At 36.6% G+C, this 12,297-nt stretch overlaps 1 protein-coding gene across 1 annotated transcript in view; it reads left to right on the top strand.

Moving 5' to 3' along the window:
- LOC110463711 (adenylate cyclase type 5-like) overlaps nt 1-12,297 on the top strand; it is a 92,235-nt gene that overhangs the window by 24,193 nt on the left and 55,745 nt on the right. Inside the window, exons 3-4 of the mRNA XM_021518517.1 lie at nt 8,023-8,172; nt 10,848-10,969. Of these exons, the coding sequence (XP_021374192.1) occupies nt 8,023-8,172; nt 10,848-10,969 (272 nt within the window). The remainder of the gene's footprint in view (nt 1-8,022; nt 8,173-10,847; nt 10,970-12,297) is intronic.

Below are 12,297 nucleotides of genomic sequence, written 5' to 3' on the forward strand. Positions count from 1 at the left end.
AAGTACCACAGGGATCTTTCTCAAATTTTATATGTACATGTAGGTTTGATAGTGAAGATTGTGCTATCACTATTTCTCAGGAAGTACCACAGGGATCTTTCTCAAATTTTATATGTAGGTTCCCCTTGGTCTCTAGTTGTGCAGGTTAACTTTTGGGACTGATCGGATAAACAAAATGGCCAACAGGCAGCCATATTGGATTTTGATAGTGAAGGTTTGTTATCACTATTTCTCAGGAAGTACTTGAGGGATCTTTCCCAATTTTTTTATGTAGGCTTCCCTAGGTCTGGAGTTGTGCATGTTTAATTTTGAAAATGATCAAATAAATCAAATGGCCGACAGGCCACCATCTTGGATTGTGACATTAAAAGTTTGTTATCACTGGAAGGATCTTTCCCAAACTTAAAATGCAGGTTTTCCTTCTTCCCTCTTTGTGCAGGTTAACTTTTGAGACTAGTCAGATAAAAAAAATGGCCAACAGGCAGCCATCTTGGACAGTGAAGATTTGTTATGGCTATATTACTCAGGAAGTACTTGAGGGATCTTTCTTAAATTTTTCATGTAGGTTCCCCTTGGTATGAAGTTATATGCATATTTTCGTATGAGACTGATTAGATAAAAAAAATCTTTGATTTTGACAGTTAAGGTTTGTTAGTGCTATTTCCCAGGGAGTACTGTAGGGTTCTTTCTCAAATTCTATATGCAGGTTTCCCACTATCCTTCATTGTTCATGTTTACTTTTTAATCTGATCAGATAAACAAAATGGCCGACCGACAGCCATCTTTGATGTTTGAAATTGAAGGTTTGTTAGTACTATTTCTCAGGAATAACTTTCTCAAATTTGATATGTACGTTCCCTTGATCCCTCGTTGTGCATGTTATAGTTTGAGACTGATCATAAAATAAAATGGCTAAAGGAAGAACTGAAAAGATCTTTCTTATATTGAAATGGTCGATTCTTTTTCTCCCACCTTAAGTACTGTACTAGTAACTACCGGTAATGATATAAGTACTATATGAAATGACAAACTCACTTTGAAGGTTGTCTTTTATACACAACAGTATTTAGTTTAGATCAAAAGTTACCTCAAGGTGCATTTACTGTTAACATGACTCGATCAAATAGATTAGAGAAAAGAAGAGAAAAGATTGCACTGACAAAGAACTAATGAGGATGGCCGGTACAAAGGTGGGCGCCAAGATCCCTCTGGGATTTCTTGTTCATTAAATGGTTACTTTTTTTCGCTGTTTATATCTTTTAACATACATATGATATTTGAACAGTGATATTGTAATGACTTTTATATATTGACTGACATATCGAATGCTTCCTCTGTTTTCCCTAGGTTGTGATATAATCCTTAATCCATTATTTATAAATGCACATTGATTTCCTGTGCAATGATAACCCAGATTTCCTGTTAAATAGAAGCATAACAATCAAAATTTAAATAGAAAATTACTTTTTTTTAGAAAAATACCAAATCAATTTCCTGTTAATGAACTCGGTACAATAAGGTCAAGTTTATGATGCTGCTGTAGTTGTCCAGGTTTGACGATTTCCTTTTGTGTCACAGCTAGACTTCGTCACCCGAGTCAAAGAATCGATATGAACCTAAAATTCTATTCTCCTGATCCCTAGCTTGGAGCTACATTTTGTATAATCTTATAATCCGGCTTTTATTACTCCTTTGTTAAATTCTCACAAGAAAAAATTGGAAATATCATGATAACTGGCTAAATTTTAATGTTTCATGTTTAGAATCAGAGGAATGTTTACGTCATAATGTATGAATTGTTTTATTTACGATAGAGATTTTATGATATGGTGGTTAATTTGACCAAAAAATAAACAATAAGGAAAACATGTTTACAATTGAAAAGAGGATTGATGTATATTTGAATATTAAGGATCCACCGTACCACTGCCAAAACCTGAAACTGATTTTGTCAACATGACTCCAGCTTTTATAAATCATTTCTGAAAAGAAAACCATACCTTGAAGACTTTTATGATAAAATTATAGAAACGAAATAGGTACATTTGTATACAGAATATATTCAAGTGTTTTGAGTGTAAAACTTCAGCATACCAAGACCAAGATTCAAACCTATTCGAACTTTGGACTTCCAATTGTTATAATGTCACTAACCAATTGAGCTACCTGGGCCGTTTTTGTTTAAGCGGTCAAACCGGTCGGACCACGTTGTTCGTTTTAATAATTAAATAAGGTTGGATCTAGTAATCTGATACTGCTTTCGGGGGAGCCTTGACAAAGCCAATTGCAAGGCCTGTGTAAACATTTGCAGGTCCGCCAGGATTTATACCCGAAATTGTTACATTTATTAACGGACAAACCAGTTGTTCCGTAAACAAACAGGCCGCTGGTCAATGGTAGTCCCCGGGCCCATTTATGCTATATACAGTTATATAAAAAACAAAATGAAGGGGAGGTTACTATATGTACGAAAAAAACCTAAGTGGAACTCTCTAGTGTTTTGCCGGCCATGGGACGGGGAGCCTTAAAAAGAGAAAACATGTGTCGGATCAAACAGAGAGAATATGTTATGTTTTAACATTAACAAAATGTTTATGAATTTCAAAATAAAACCTGTTTATATAAGTAAACATCTATAAACAAATACTTTTTGTATTAAATTTGGGTGTTATAATGAAATTTTAAAAAAATGTTTATAAATTTATATTTAAAATATGTTTATATTAGTTAAACAAATAAACAAATACTTTTTGTATTAAATTTGGGTGTTATAGTTAAATAAGAAAATGTTTATAAATTTATAAATAAAACTTGTTTATATTAGTAAACATCTACATGTATACAAATATAATATTTTTTGTATTAAATTTGGGTGTTATAATGAAATTTAAAACATGTTTATATTAGTAAACATCTATTAAGGAAAACTTCCAGTGTAAATTTGGGTGTAAAAAAACCCACACCTTTCTACAGAAATATTAAAATTCATCCCTATTTGCTGTTTTTTTGACAGAGTATTGAGGTTAAACAAATTTCTGACTGAATGTTCTCGTGTAATTTATTTCAATAAAAGATGTTTGATATCATATGAGGAAATTACAGATCCAAGTTCCTCAAAGGGTTGTTGAAATAAACCCACTTGTTAAAATATGGAATTGATGGCTAATGAGTTAAAGGTTGAATGATTAAACAGGCAGCTATACATGTAATTGATAAATTACATGTGGTTATGAAATTTATATGATATTTAATATGTATAGAATGTTAATAAGGTATATGAATATAAACTTTTACACTGATAATGGAAAAAAATACACCTGTTATTCATGTTGTGGTGACATTTTAACAATTTGATGAGTTTTGACTGACATTTTAAAGAATTATTGTCACAAATGACTGTCATAAAAAGCTATTAATACTCCTTTTATAACTGTCTTTGATATTTCAATTTATGATAAAAGTGTTTCCAATGAAATGTCAAATTATATATGATTTACTTGTATTAACTTGTGGAGACAGAAATATATCCTAATGTTTAGGTTTTTAGCTCACCTGGCCCGTCTGTTCGTTGTCCGTCAGTTGTCCATCCGTCGTCCGGCGTCAATATTTTACTTTAAACAACTTCTTCTTAATAACCAAAAGGCCTAGGGTAATGATATTTGGCCAGAAGCAAATTGGGATGAAGGGCTACCAAGTTAGTTCAAATAAATGACCTTCACCCTGCATTTTCAAGGTTACAGGGGTCAAATTTGTTAAAAACTTTAAACAACTCCTCTGAATAACCAAAACGCCCAGGGAGATAATATTAGGCTAGAAGCATGCTGGAGTGAAGGGCTACTAAGTTTGTTCATATTCAAGGTCACAGGGGTCAATTGTCTAAAAAAACTTTAAACAAAATGCTGAGGATGTTGATATTGGGTCAGTAGCATGCTGGGATCAAGGGCTACCAAGTTTGTTCAAATGAATGACCTTCCCCCACATATTCAAGGTCAAAAGGGTCAAATATGTTAAAAACTTTAAACGACTTCTGATGAATAACCAAAATGCCCAGGGAGATAATATTTGGTCAGTATTATGCTGGGGTGTAGGGCTACCAAATTTGTTCAAATGAATGACCTTGAATTATATTCAAGGTCACAGGTGTCAAATTTGTATAAATATTTAAATGACCTTATTTCAATCAACAAAAGGATAGGTTGGTGATATTTTGCAAGTTGCTTCCTTAGATTAAGGGTTATAATATTTGTTCAACATAATGACCTTGTTTAACTTTCAAGGTCACAGGGTGAAATGTTTTTAAATCTTTTAACATGTTCTTTTTAATTACTTTTAATCATGAATACTGACATTTTGTCTGTAGCTTTATTTTAGATCACTTTTAAGGTTGCAAGTGTGAGATTTATACCAGGTGAACGATGCAGGCCCATTGGGCCTCTTGTTTGTTTTGGTTTCAATACATGATTTGTTATAATTATGCAAGTTCATGTAAATGGTAAAAAAAAATCAAGATTATATGAAATTTTTCCTAAAGGCCACAACAAATTAATTTGGTATTAATTATCGGAAATCTTTTTGGTCATGTCAGAGTCGGTCTTAGTTTTTAAAAAAAATAGAGGAACTATTGACACTATGGTTAAAACTTTTCCGTAATTTTAGCGCTTATTTTTTTTTTTAGACTTTGTAATTTCTATAAACTAGTACTTAAAGCAGCTACATCAACAAGTTGTTTTTTTTAAGTTGATAATGTTTTATACCTTTATAAAATTCACTTCAGTATTACATGATATAAACACAATTTTTGTCTGTATAACGAAAATAGTAAAGATATGTAAAGGATACTAACACAATTTTTGTTTTTATAAGGAAAAGAGTTACAAATATATGTAAAGGATTGTGAGGTTATTAACATAACAATTAAGGAAAAAGAGTTAAAAATGTATAGAAAAGATATAATAAGACATGTCTATATCAGGAAAAAGTCTAGAATTTTATATTAAAACATATATGTTGTAGATCAGCAGATGGTCATACAATTTATGTTGAAAAGTACTTTTATGAAAAGTTACAAATATGTAAATGTATACCTGGGGGAGGGGGAATATACAATAGAACAGTAATTAAAATACTTTGATATATCACAATCGAAAGTCTTGTAAGAAAAGAAAGAAAGCAAAGGACCACAGCAACTTATTCTAATATTTGTAGGTTATCTTGAGAGACCACCTGTCATAAGTGTCTTCCCTCCATTTGTTTTCCCTGCTTTCTATGTAGCAGTACCTACCCTATTTGATTGAGCTTATTCTCTGAAAATTATTTCATTAATTTCAAACAAGCCCTGTTAAATTTCTACAAAAATATGTAGCTGTTTATAAAAGACATTTTCATCCATAGAGAGTATCATAGAGAAGATTTTAAATTTTAGCCAATCCCCCTCCCCCTTGGACCTGCCCCTTCTTCCCAGGCCTGTAGAAGTTGGAACCGTATAATTTTGACTTTTGGCCCTTGACCATGGATGCTTCCTCAAAAATTTGTATGAAGTCAGCTCCTAATACAAGATTTTAGCTCACCTGGTCCAAAGGACCATGGTGATGAGCTTATGCCATACTGCAGCGTTCGTCGTCCGTCGACCGTCCGTCCGTCAACTTTTCCTTTAAAACGCTACTAGTCATGAACGACTGAGCAGATTTTGACCAAATTTGGTCAGAAGCATCCTTATGGGAAGGGGAACAAATTTTGTATAAATGATGGCCCAATAGGGGAAATATAGCAAATTCTTTAAAATCCTTCTTCTTCTGTAGGAATGAAAGGATTTGTTCCATATTTGGTCTGAATCATCCTTGGTTAAAGGGGGAACAATTTTGTATAAACCGTGGGTCTGGCCCCCCAGGGGCCTGAGGGGCTGGGCCAAATAGGGGAAACATAGCAAATTCATTAAAATCCTTCTTCTTCTGTAGGAATAAAAGGATTTGTTCCATATTTGGTCTGAAGCATCCTTGGGTGTAGGGAAACCAATTTTGTATAAACAGTGGGTCTGGCCTCCCAGGGGCCCGAGGGGCGGGGCCAAATAGGGGAAACATAGCAAATTCTTTAAAATCCTTCTTATTCTGTAGGAATCAAGGGTTTGGTCCATATTTGGTCTGAAGCATTCTTGGCTGAAGGGGAACCAATTCTGTATAAACCGTGGGTCTGGCCCCCCAAGGGCCTGAGGGGCAGGGCCCAATAGGGGAAACATAGCAAAGTATTCTTAAAAATCCTTCTTCTTCTGTAGGAATGAAAGGATTTGTTCCATATTTGGTCTGAAGCATCCTTGGTTAAAGGAGGAACAATTTTGTATAAACCGTGGGTGTGGCGTCCCAGGGGCCTGAGGGGCGGGCCAAATAGGGGAAACATAGCAAATTCTTTAAAATCCTTCTTATTCTGTAGGAATAAAAGGATTTGGTCCATATTTGGTCTGAAGCATTCTTGGGTGAAGGGGAACCAATTTTGTATAAACCGTGGGTCTGGCCTCCTAGGGGTCTGAGTGGCGGAGCCCAATAGGGGAAACATAGCAAAATATTCTTAAAAATCCTTCTTCTTCTGTAGGAATGAAAGGATTTGGTTTATATTTGGTCTGAAGCATCCTTGGGTAAAGGGGAACCAGTTTTGTATAAACGGTGGGTGTGGCCCCCCTGGGACCTGAGGGGCGGTGCCCAATAGGGGAAATATAGGTAAAACCTTTATTACCCTTCTTCTACCATAGGGATTAAGGGATATTATCCTAATTTAGTCTGGAGCATCCTTAGGCAAAAGGGACTCAATTTCGTTTAAACAGCGAGTGTGGCCCCCCTGGGGGCAGAAGGGAGGGGCCCAATAAGGAAAACAGCAAATTCTTTAAAATCCTTCTTCTTCTGTAGGAATGACAGGATTTTTTTCAAAATTTGGTATGAAGCACTCTTGGGTGAAGGGGAACACATTTTGTATAAACGGTGTGTCTGACCCCCCTGGAGGCAGAGAGGTGGGGCCCAATGGGGGAAATAGAGGTAAAATCTTTAAAATCCTTCTCCGACCATCGGGATTAAGGGTTTTTATCCTGTTTTAAAAGTCTGGAGCATCCTTGGGCCAAGTTGACTCAATTTTGTATAAGCAGTGGGTGTGGTCTCCCAGGGGGCAGAAGGGCGGGGCACAATAGGAGAAATAGAGGTAAAACCTTTAAAATCCTTCTCCGACCATCGGGATTAAAGGATTTTATCCTTATTTAGTCTGGAGCATCCTTGGGTCAAGGGGACTCAATTTTGTATAATTGGTGGGTATGACCCCCCCTAGGGGCAGAGGGATGGGTCTCTGTTTGAAGTTTGTTCTCGCTCTATATCAAGTGCTGGATGGATCTTTCTGAAATTTTATATGTACTTACAGCACCTACCATTGAGTGCTATATCTTTACTTCATACCAATTATTTTAAACATATTCAGGTGAGCGAAACAGGCCCTCTGGGCCTCTTGTTTAATTTTATTTTTACAAGGGATTGATTTTTACATTAATTTGTGTGGAGATTAATTTGCATATTTAAATCTTCATTCTGTAAGTTAAAATTGCCATCAGTATTGAAAGAGCAACCTGAGCTCTCAATCGCAAATTAAATTTAGTATTCAAAAATAAAACCTCTAGAAACGATTTTGGCAAATCTCTACTTTCTTGACACAGAGTATCTTAAACTTTTACTGTAAACTGAACCTTTTTTAGTAGTTGATACTCTTTAGTGGTGATACTTCCTGCTATAACTAGTGCTAACTTATGATTGCACTTATCAAAAGCCCTATATACTTTTCTATAGTGCACTTATTCATAAATATTCCAATATCTATGTTAAAATCTTGATAATGTGTTGATCAATTTGAGAGTGCTATATTAAGAATGTTTATGGTTTATAAATATGTAAATGAGTATGATTTCTTTCCTTTAATTGTTATCAATATAACTCAATTCTATTTCTAATATCATACACTGTGCATAAAAGATGTAAAATTATAATGTTTTTATTTCAGGTTGTTGCCAACTCATTTTTATTCATTTGTGCAAACATAGCGGGGATCTTTACACATTATCCTACAGAGGTGGCCCAGCGTCAGGCTTTCCTGGAAACACGCAAATGTATCGAGGCCAGACTGACAACGCAACGGGAAAACCAGGAACAGGTACACAGAAGCCTCATTTAGTACAGAATCTGATGTAACCTCTGGTCTCTCAGAATCTAAAGTAACCTCTGGTCTCTTAGAATCTGATGTTTCCTCTGGTCTCTCAGAATCTGATGTAACCTCTGGTCTCTCAGAATCCCATGTAACCTGTGGTCTTTCAGAATCCCAAGTAATCTGTGGTCTCAGAATCTGATGCAACCGCTAGATCTGGTCTCTCAGAATCTGATGTAACCTCTGGTCTCTCAGAATCTGATGTAACTTCTGGTCTCTCAGAATCTGATGCAACCTCTGGTCTCTCAGAATCCCATGTAACCTCTGGTCTCTCATAATCTGATGTAACCTGTGGTCTCTCATAATCTGATGTAACCTCTGGTCTCTCAGAATCTGATGTAACCTGTGGTCTATCATAGTCTGATGTAACCTCTGGTCTCTCAGAATCTGATGTAACCTCTGGTCTATCAGAATCTGATGTAACCTGTGGTCTCTCAGAATCTGATGTAATCTGTGGTCTATCAGAATCTGATGTAACCTGTGGTCTCTCAGAATCTGATGTAACCTCTGGTTTCTCAGAATCTGATGTAACCTCTGGTCTCTCAGAATCTGACGTAACCTGTGGTCTATCATAGTCTGATGTAACCTCTGGTCTCTTAGAATCTGATGTAACCTCTGGTCTCTCAGAATCTGACGTAACCTGTGGTCTATCATAGTCTGATGTAACCTCTGGTCTCTTAGAATCTGATGTAACCTCTGGTCTCTCAGAATCTGATGTAACCTCTGGTCTATCAGAATCTGATGTAACCTGTGGTCTCTCATAATCTGATGTAACCTGTGGTCTATCAGAATCTGATGTAACCTGTGGTCTATCAGAATCCCATGTAATCTGTGGTCTCTCAGAATCCCATGTAACCTGTGGTCTCTTACAATCCGATGTAACCTCTGGTCTCTCATAATCTGATGTAACCTGTGGTCTTTCATAGTCTGATGTAACCTCTGGTCGCTCAGAATCTGATGTAACCAATGCTCTCAGAATCTGATGTAACCTGTTGTCTCTCAGAATCTGATGTAAACTCTGGTCTCTCAGAATCTGATGTTACCTCTGGTCTCTCAGAATCCCGTGTAACCAATGGTCTGTCAAAATCTGATGTAATCAATGGTCTCTCAGAATCTGATGTAACATGTGGTCTATCAGGATCTGATGTAACCTCTGGTCTCTCGGAATCTGATGTAACCTGTGGTCTTTCATAGTCTGATGTAACCTCTGGTCTCTCAGAACCCCATGTAACCAATGGTCTGTCAAAATCTGATGTAATCAATGGTCTCTCAGCATCTGATGTAACCAATGGTCTCAGAATCTGAGGTAACCTCTGGTCTCTCAGAATCTGATGTAGCCTGTGGTCTATCATAGTCTGATGTCACCTCTGGTCTCTCAGAATCTGATGTAAACTCTGGTCTCTCAGAATCTGATCTAACCAATGGTCTCAGAATCTGAGGTAACCTCTGGTCTCTCAGAATTCCATGTAACCAATGGTCTCTCAAAATCTTATGTAACCTATGGTCTCAGAATCTGATGTAACCTCTGGACTCTCAGAATCCCATGTAACCTCTGGTCTCTCAGAACCCCATGTAACCAATGGTCTGTCAAAATCTGATGTAATCAATGGTCTCTCAGCATCTGATGTAACCAATGGTCTCAGAATCTGATGGAAGCTCTGGTCTCTCAGAATCCCATGTTACCTGTGGTCTCTGATAATCTGATATAACCAATGGTCGCTCAGAATCTGATGTAGCCTGTGGTCTATCATAGTCTGATGTACCCTCTGGTCTCTCAGAATCTGATCTAACCAATGGTCTCAGAATCTGATGGAAGCTCTGGTCTCTCAGAATCCCAGGTTACCTGTGGTCTCTCATAATCTGATATAACCAATGGTCGCTCAGAATCTGATGTAGCCTGTGGTCTATCATAGTCTGATGTACCCTCTGGTCTCTCAGAATCTGATCTAACCAATGGTCTCAGAATCTGATGGAAGCTCTGGTCTCTCAGAATCCCAGGTTACCTGTGGTCTCTCATAATCTGATATAACCAATGGTCTCTCAGAATCTGATGTAACCTCTGGTCTCTCAGAATCCCATGTAACCAATGGTCTCTCAAAATCTTATGTAACCAATGGTCTCAGAATCTGATGTAACCTCTGGTCTCTCAGAATCCCATGTAACCAATGGTCTGTCAAAATCTGATGTAATCAATGGTCTCTCAGAATCTGATGTAACCAATGGTCTCTCAGAATCTGATGTAACCTCTGGTCTCTCAGAATCTGATGTAACCAATGGTCTCAGAATCTGATGTAACCTGGTAAAATTGGTTTTTCACACTAGGTGGCCAGGTGGTTCCTTAGGAGAGATGCATGGTCTCTTCAAAGGTTATAGTAGCTTCGTCTCTCAATAAAACAGGTTTTTTATGGCAGGTGATCTTGTGAAAGATCATCTTATTTTGACTGATGGTCTCTCAAGAATATTGGTTTCTTATTTCTTCTGGTGGTCTATGAAGAAAGATGGTTCATTGTAGACAGTCTAATATTAGATTATAGAACCCATGATGTAGCTTTAATAGCACAAATATAAGAATTTTCAAAATATTGCTTACATCATTAAAGCAATAAATATGGTATTCTCCATAGGAACGGCTTCTGCTCTCGGTATTGCCCCGCCATGTTGCCATGGAGATGAAAGCAGATATTGCAGGAAAACCCAAAGATACTATGTTCCACAAAATCTACATTCAGCGCCATGAGAACGTAAGGTAAGCAGTTTACATACATCTGTTGGACCAACACAGGAACAGCTATCATTTCAACAACAATATATTTTGTAACAAGTTAGCTTAAATCATGGTAATTACCGAAAACACAGTCGTGTAAGTTGAGAACTTCAAGGCTCCAGCGATCGTTTGTTCTGAGTGAAATGACAATTCTTTTCAAGCACTCTTAGTTGTTCCTTTACTGTCCTAGTTATCACTCGACTATTGTTTAGTTATTCATCTGATCTGTACGTGCGCTTGGGGCGGTCGTCTGTTTACAGTTGTCTGAATAAGGTGTCGTTCGGTTATAGTCGGTTGTGTGAACAAAATATGGTCACTTTTTTTTTAATTTCCCTTGGGTGGTCGCTTAAAACATATTCCACTGTATTGTTTTATGTAATTCTTATACTCCTTAGGAATTGGGTAATTACACACAAGGTGATGATGAACCTTATCATGTTACCTCATGTAGATAATATGTTTGGAGCTTTTCATTGGTTAATATCACTGTTGTAAGATTCATCAGGTATGTAATAAAACTGTCTGTATCACTAACGTAAGATTCACCGCCAGGTATGTAATAAAACTTTCTGTATCACTAACGTAAGATTCACAACCAGGTATTTAATAAAACTGACTGTATCACTAACGTAAGATTCCCCACCAGGTATGTAATAAAACTGACTGTATCACTAACGTAAGATTCACCATCAGGTATTTAATAAAACTGACTGTATTACTGTAGTAAGATTCACCACCAGGTATTTAATAAAACTGACTGTATCACTGTAGTAAGATTCACCACCGGGTATGTAATAAAACAGGCTGGATCTCTGTAGTAAGATTCAACACCAGGTATTTAATAAAACTAACTGTATTACTGTAGCCAGATTCACCACCAGGAATCTGATAAAACTGGCTGTATCACTGTAGTAAGATTCACCAGGTATGTAAGAAAACTGGCTGTATCTCTATAGTAATTAAGATTTACCGGGTATGTAATAAAACAGGCTGGATCACTGTAGTAAGATTCACCAGGTATGTGATAAAACTGGCTGTATCTCTAGTAATTAAGATTCACCAGGTATGTAATAAAACTGTCTGTATCACTGTAGTAAGATTCACCAGGTATGTAATAAAACTGACTGTATCACTGTAGTAAGATTCACCAGGTATGTAATAAAACTGTCTGTATCACTAACGTAAGATTCACCAGGTAAGTAATAAAACTGACTGTATCACTAACGTAAGATTCACCAGGTAAGTAATAAAACTGACTGTATCACTGTAGTAAGATTCACCAGGTATGTAATAAAACTGGCTGTATCACT

The sequence above is a fragment of the Mizuhopecten yessoensis genome, unplaced genomic scaffold (genome assembly GCF_002113885.1).
Source record: "Mizuhopecten yessoensis strain PY_sf001 unplaced genomic scaffold, ASM211388v2 scaffold10921, whole genome shotgun sequence".
NCBI lineage: Eukaryota > Metazoa > Mollusca > Bivalvia > Pectinida > Pectinidae > Mizuhopecten > Mizuhopecten yessoensis.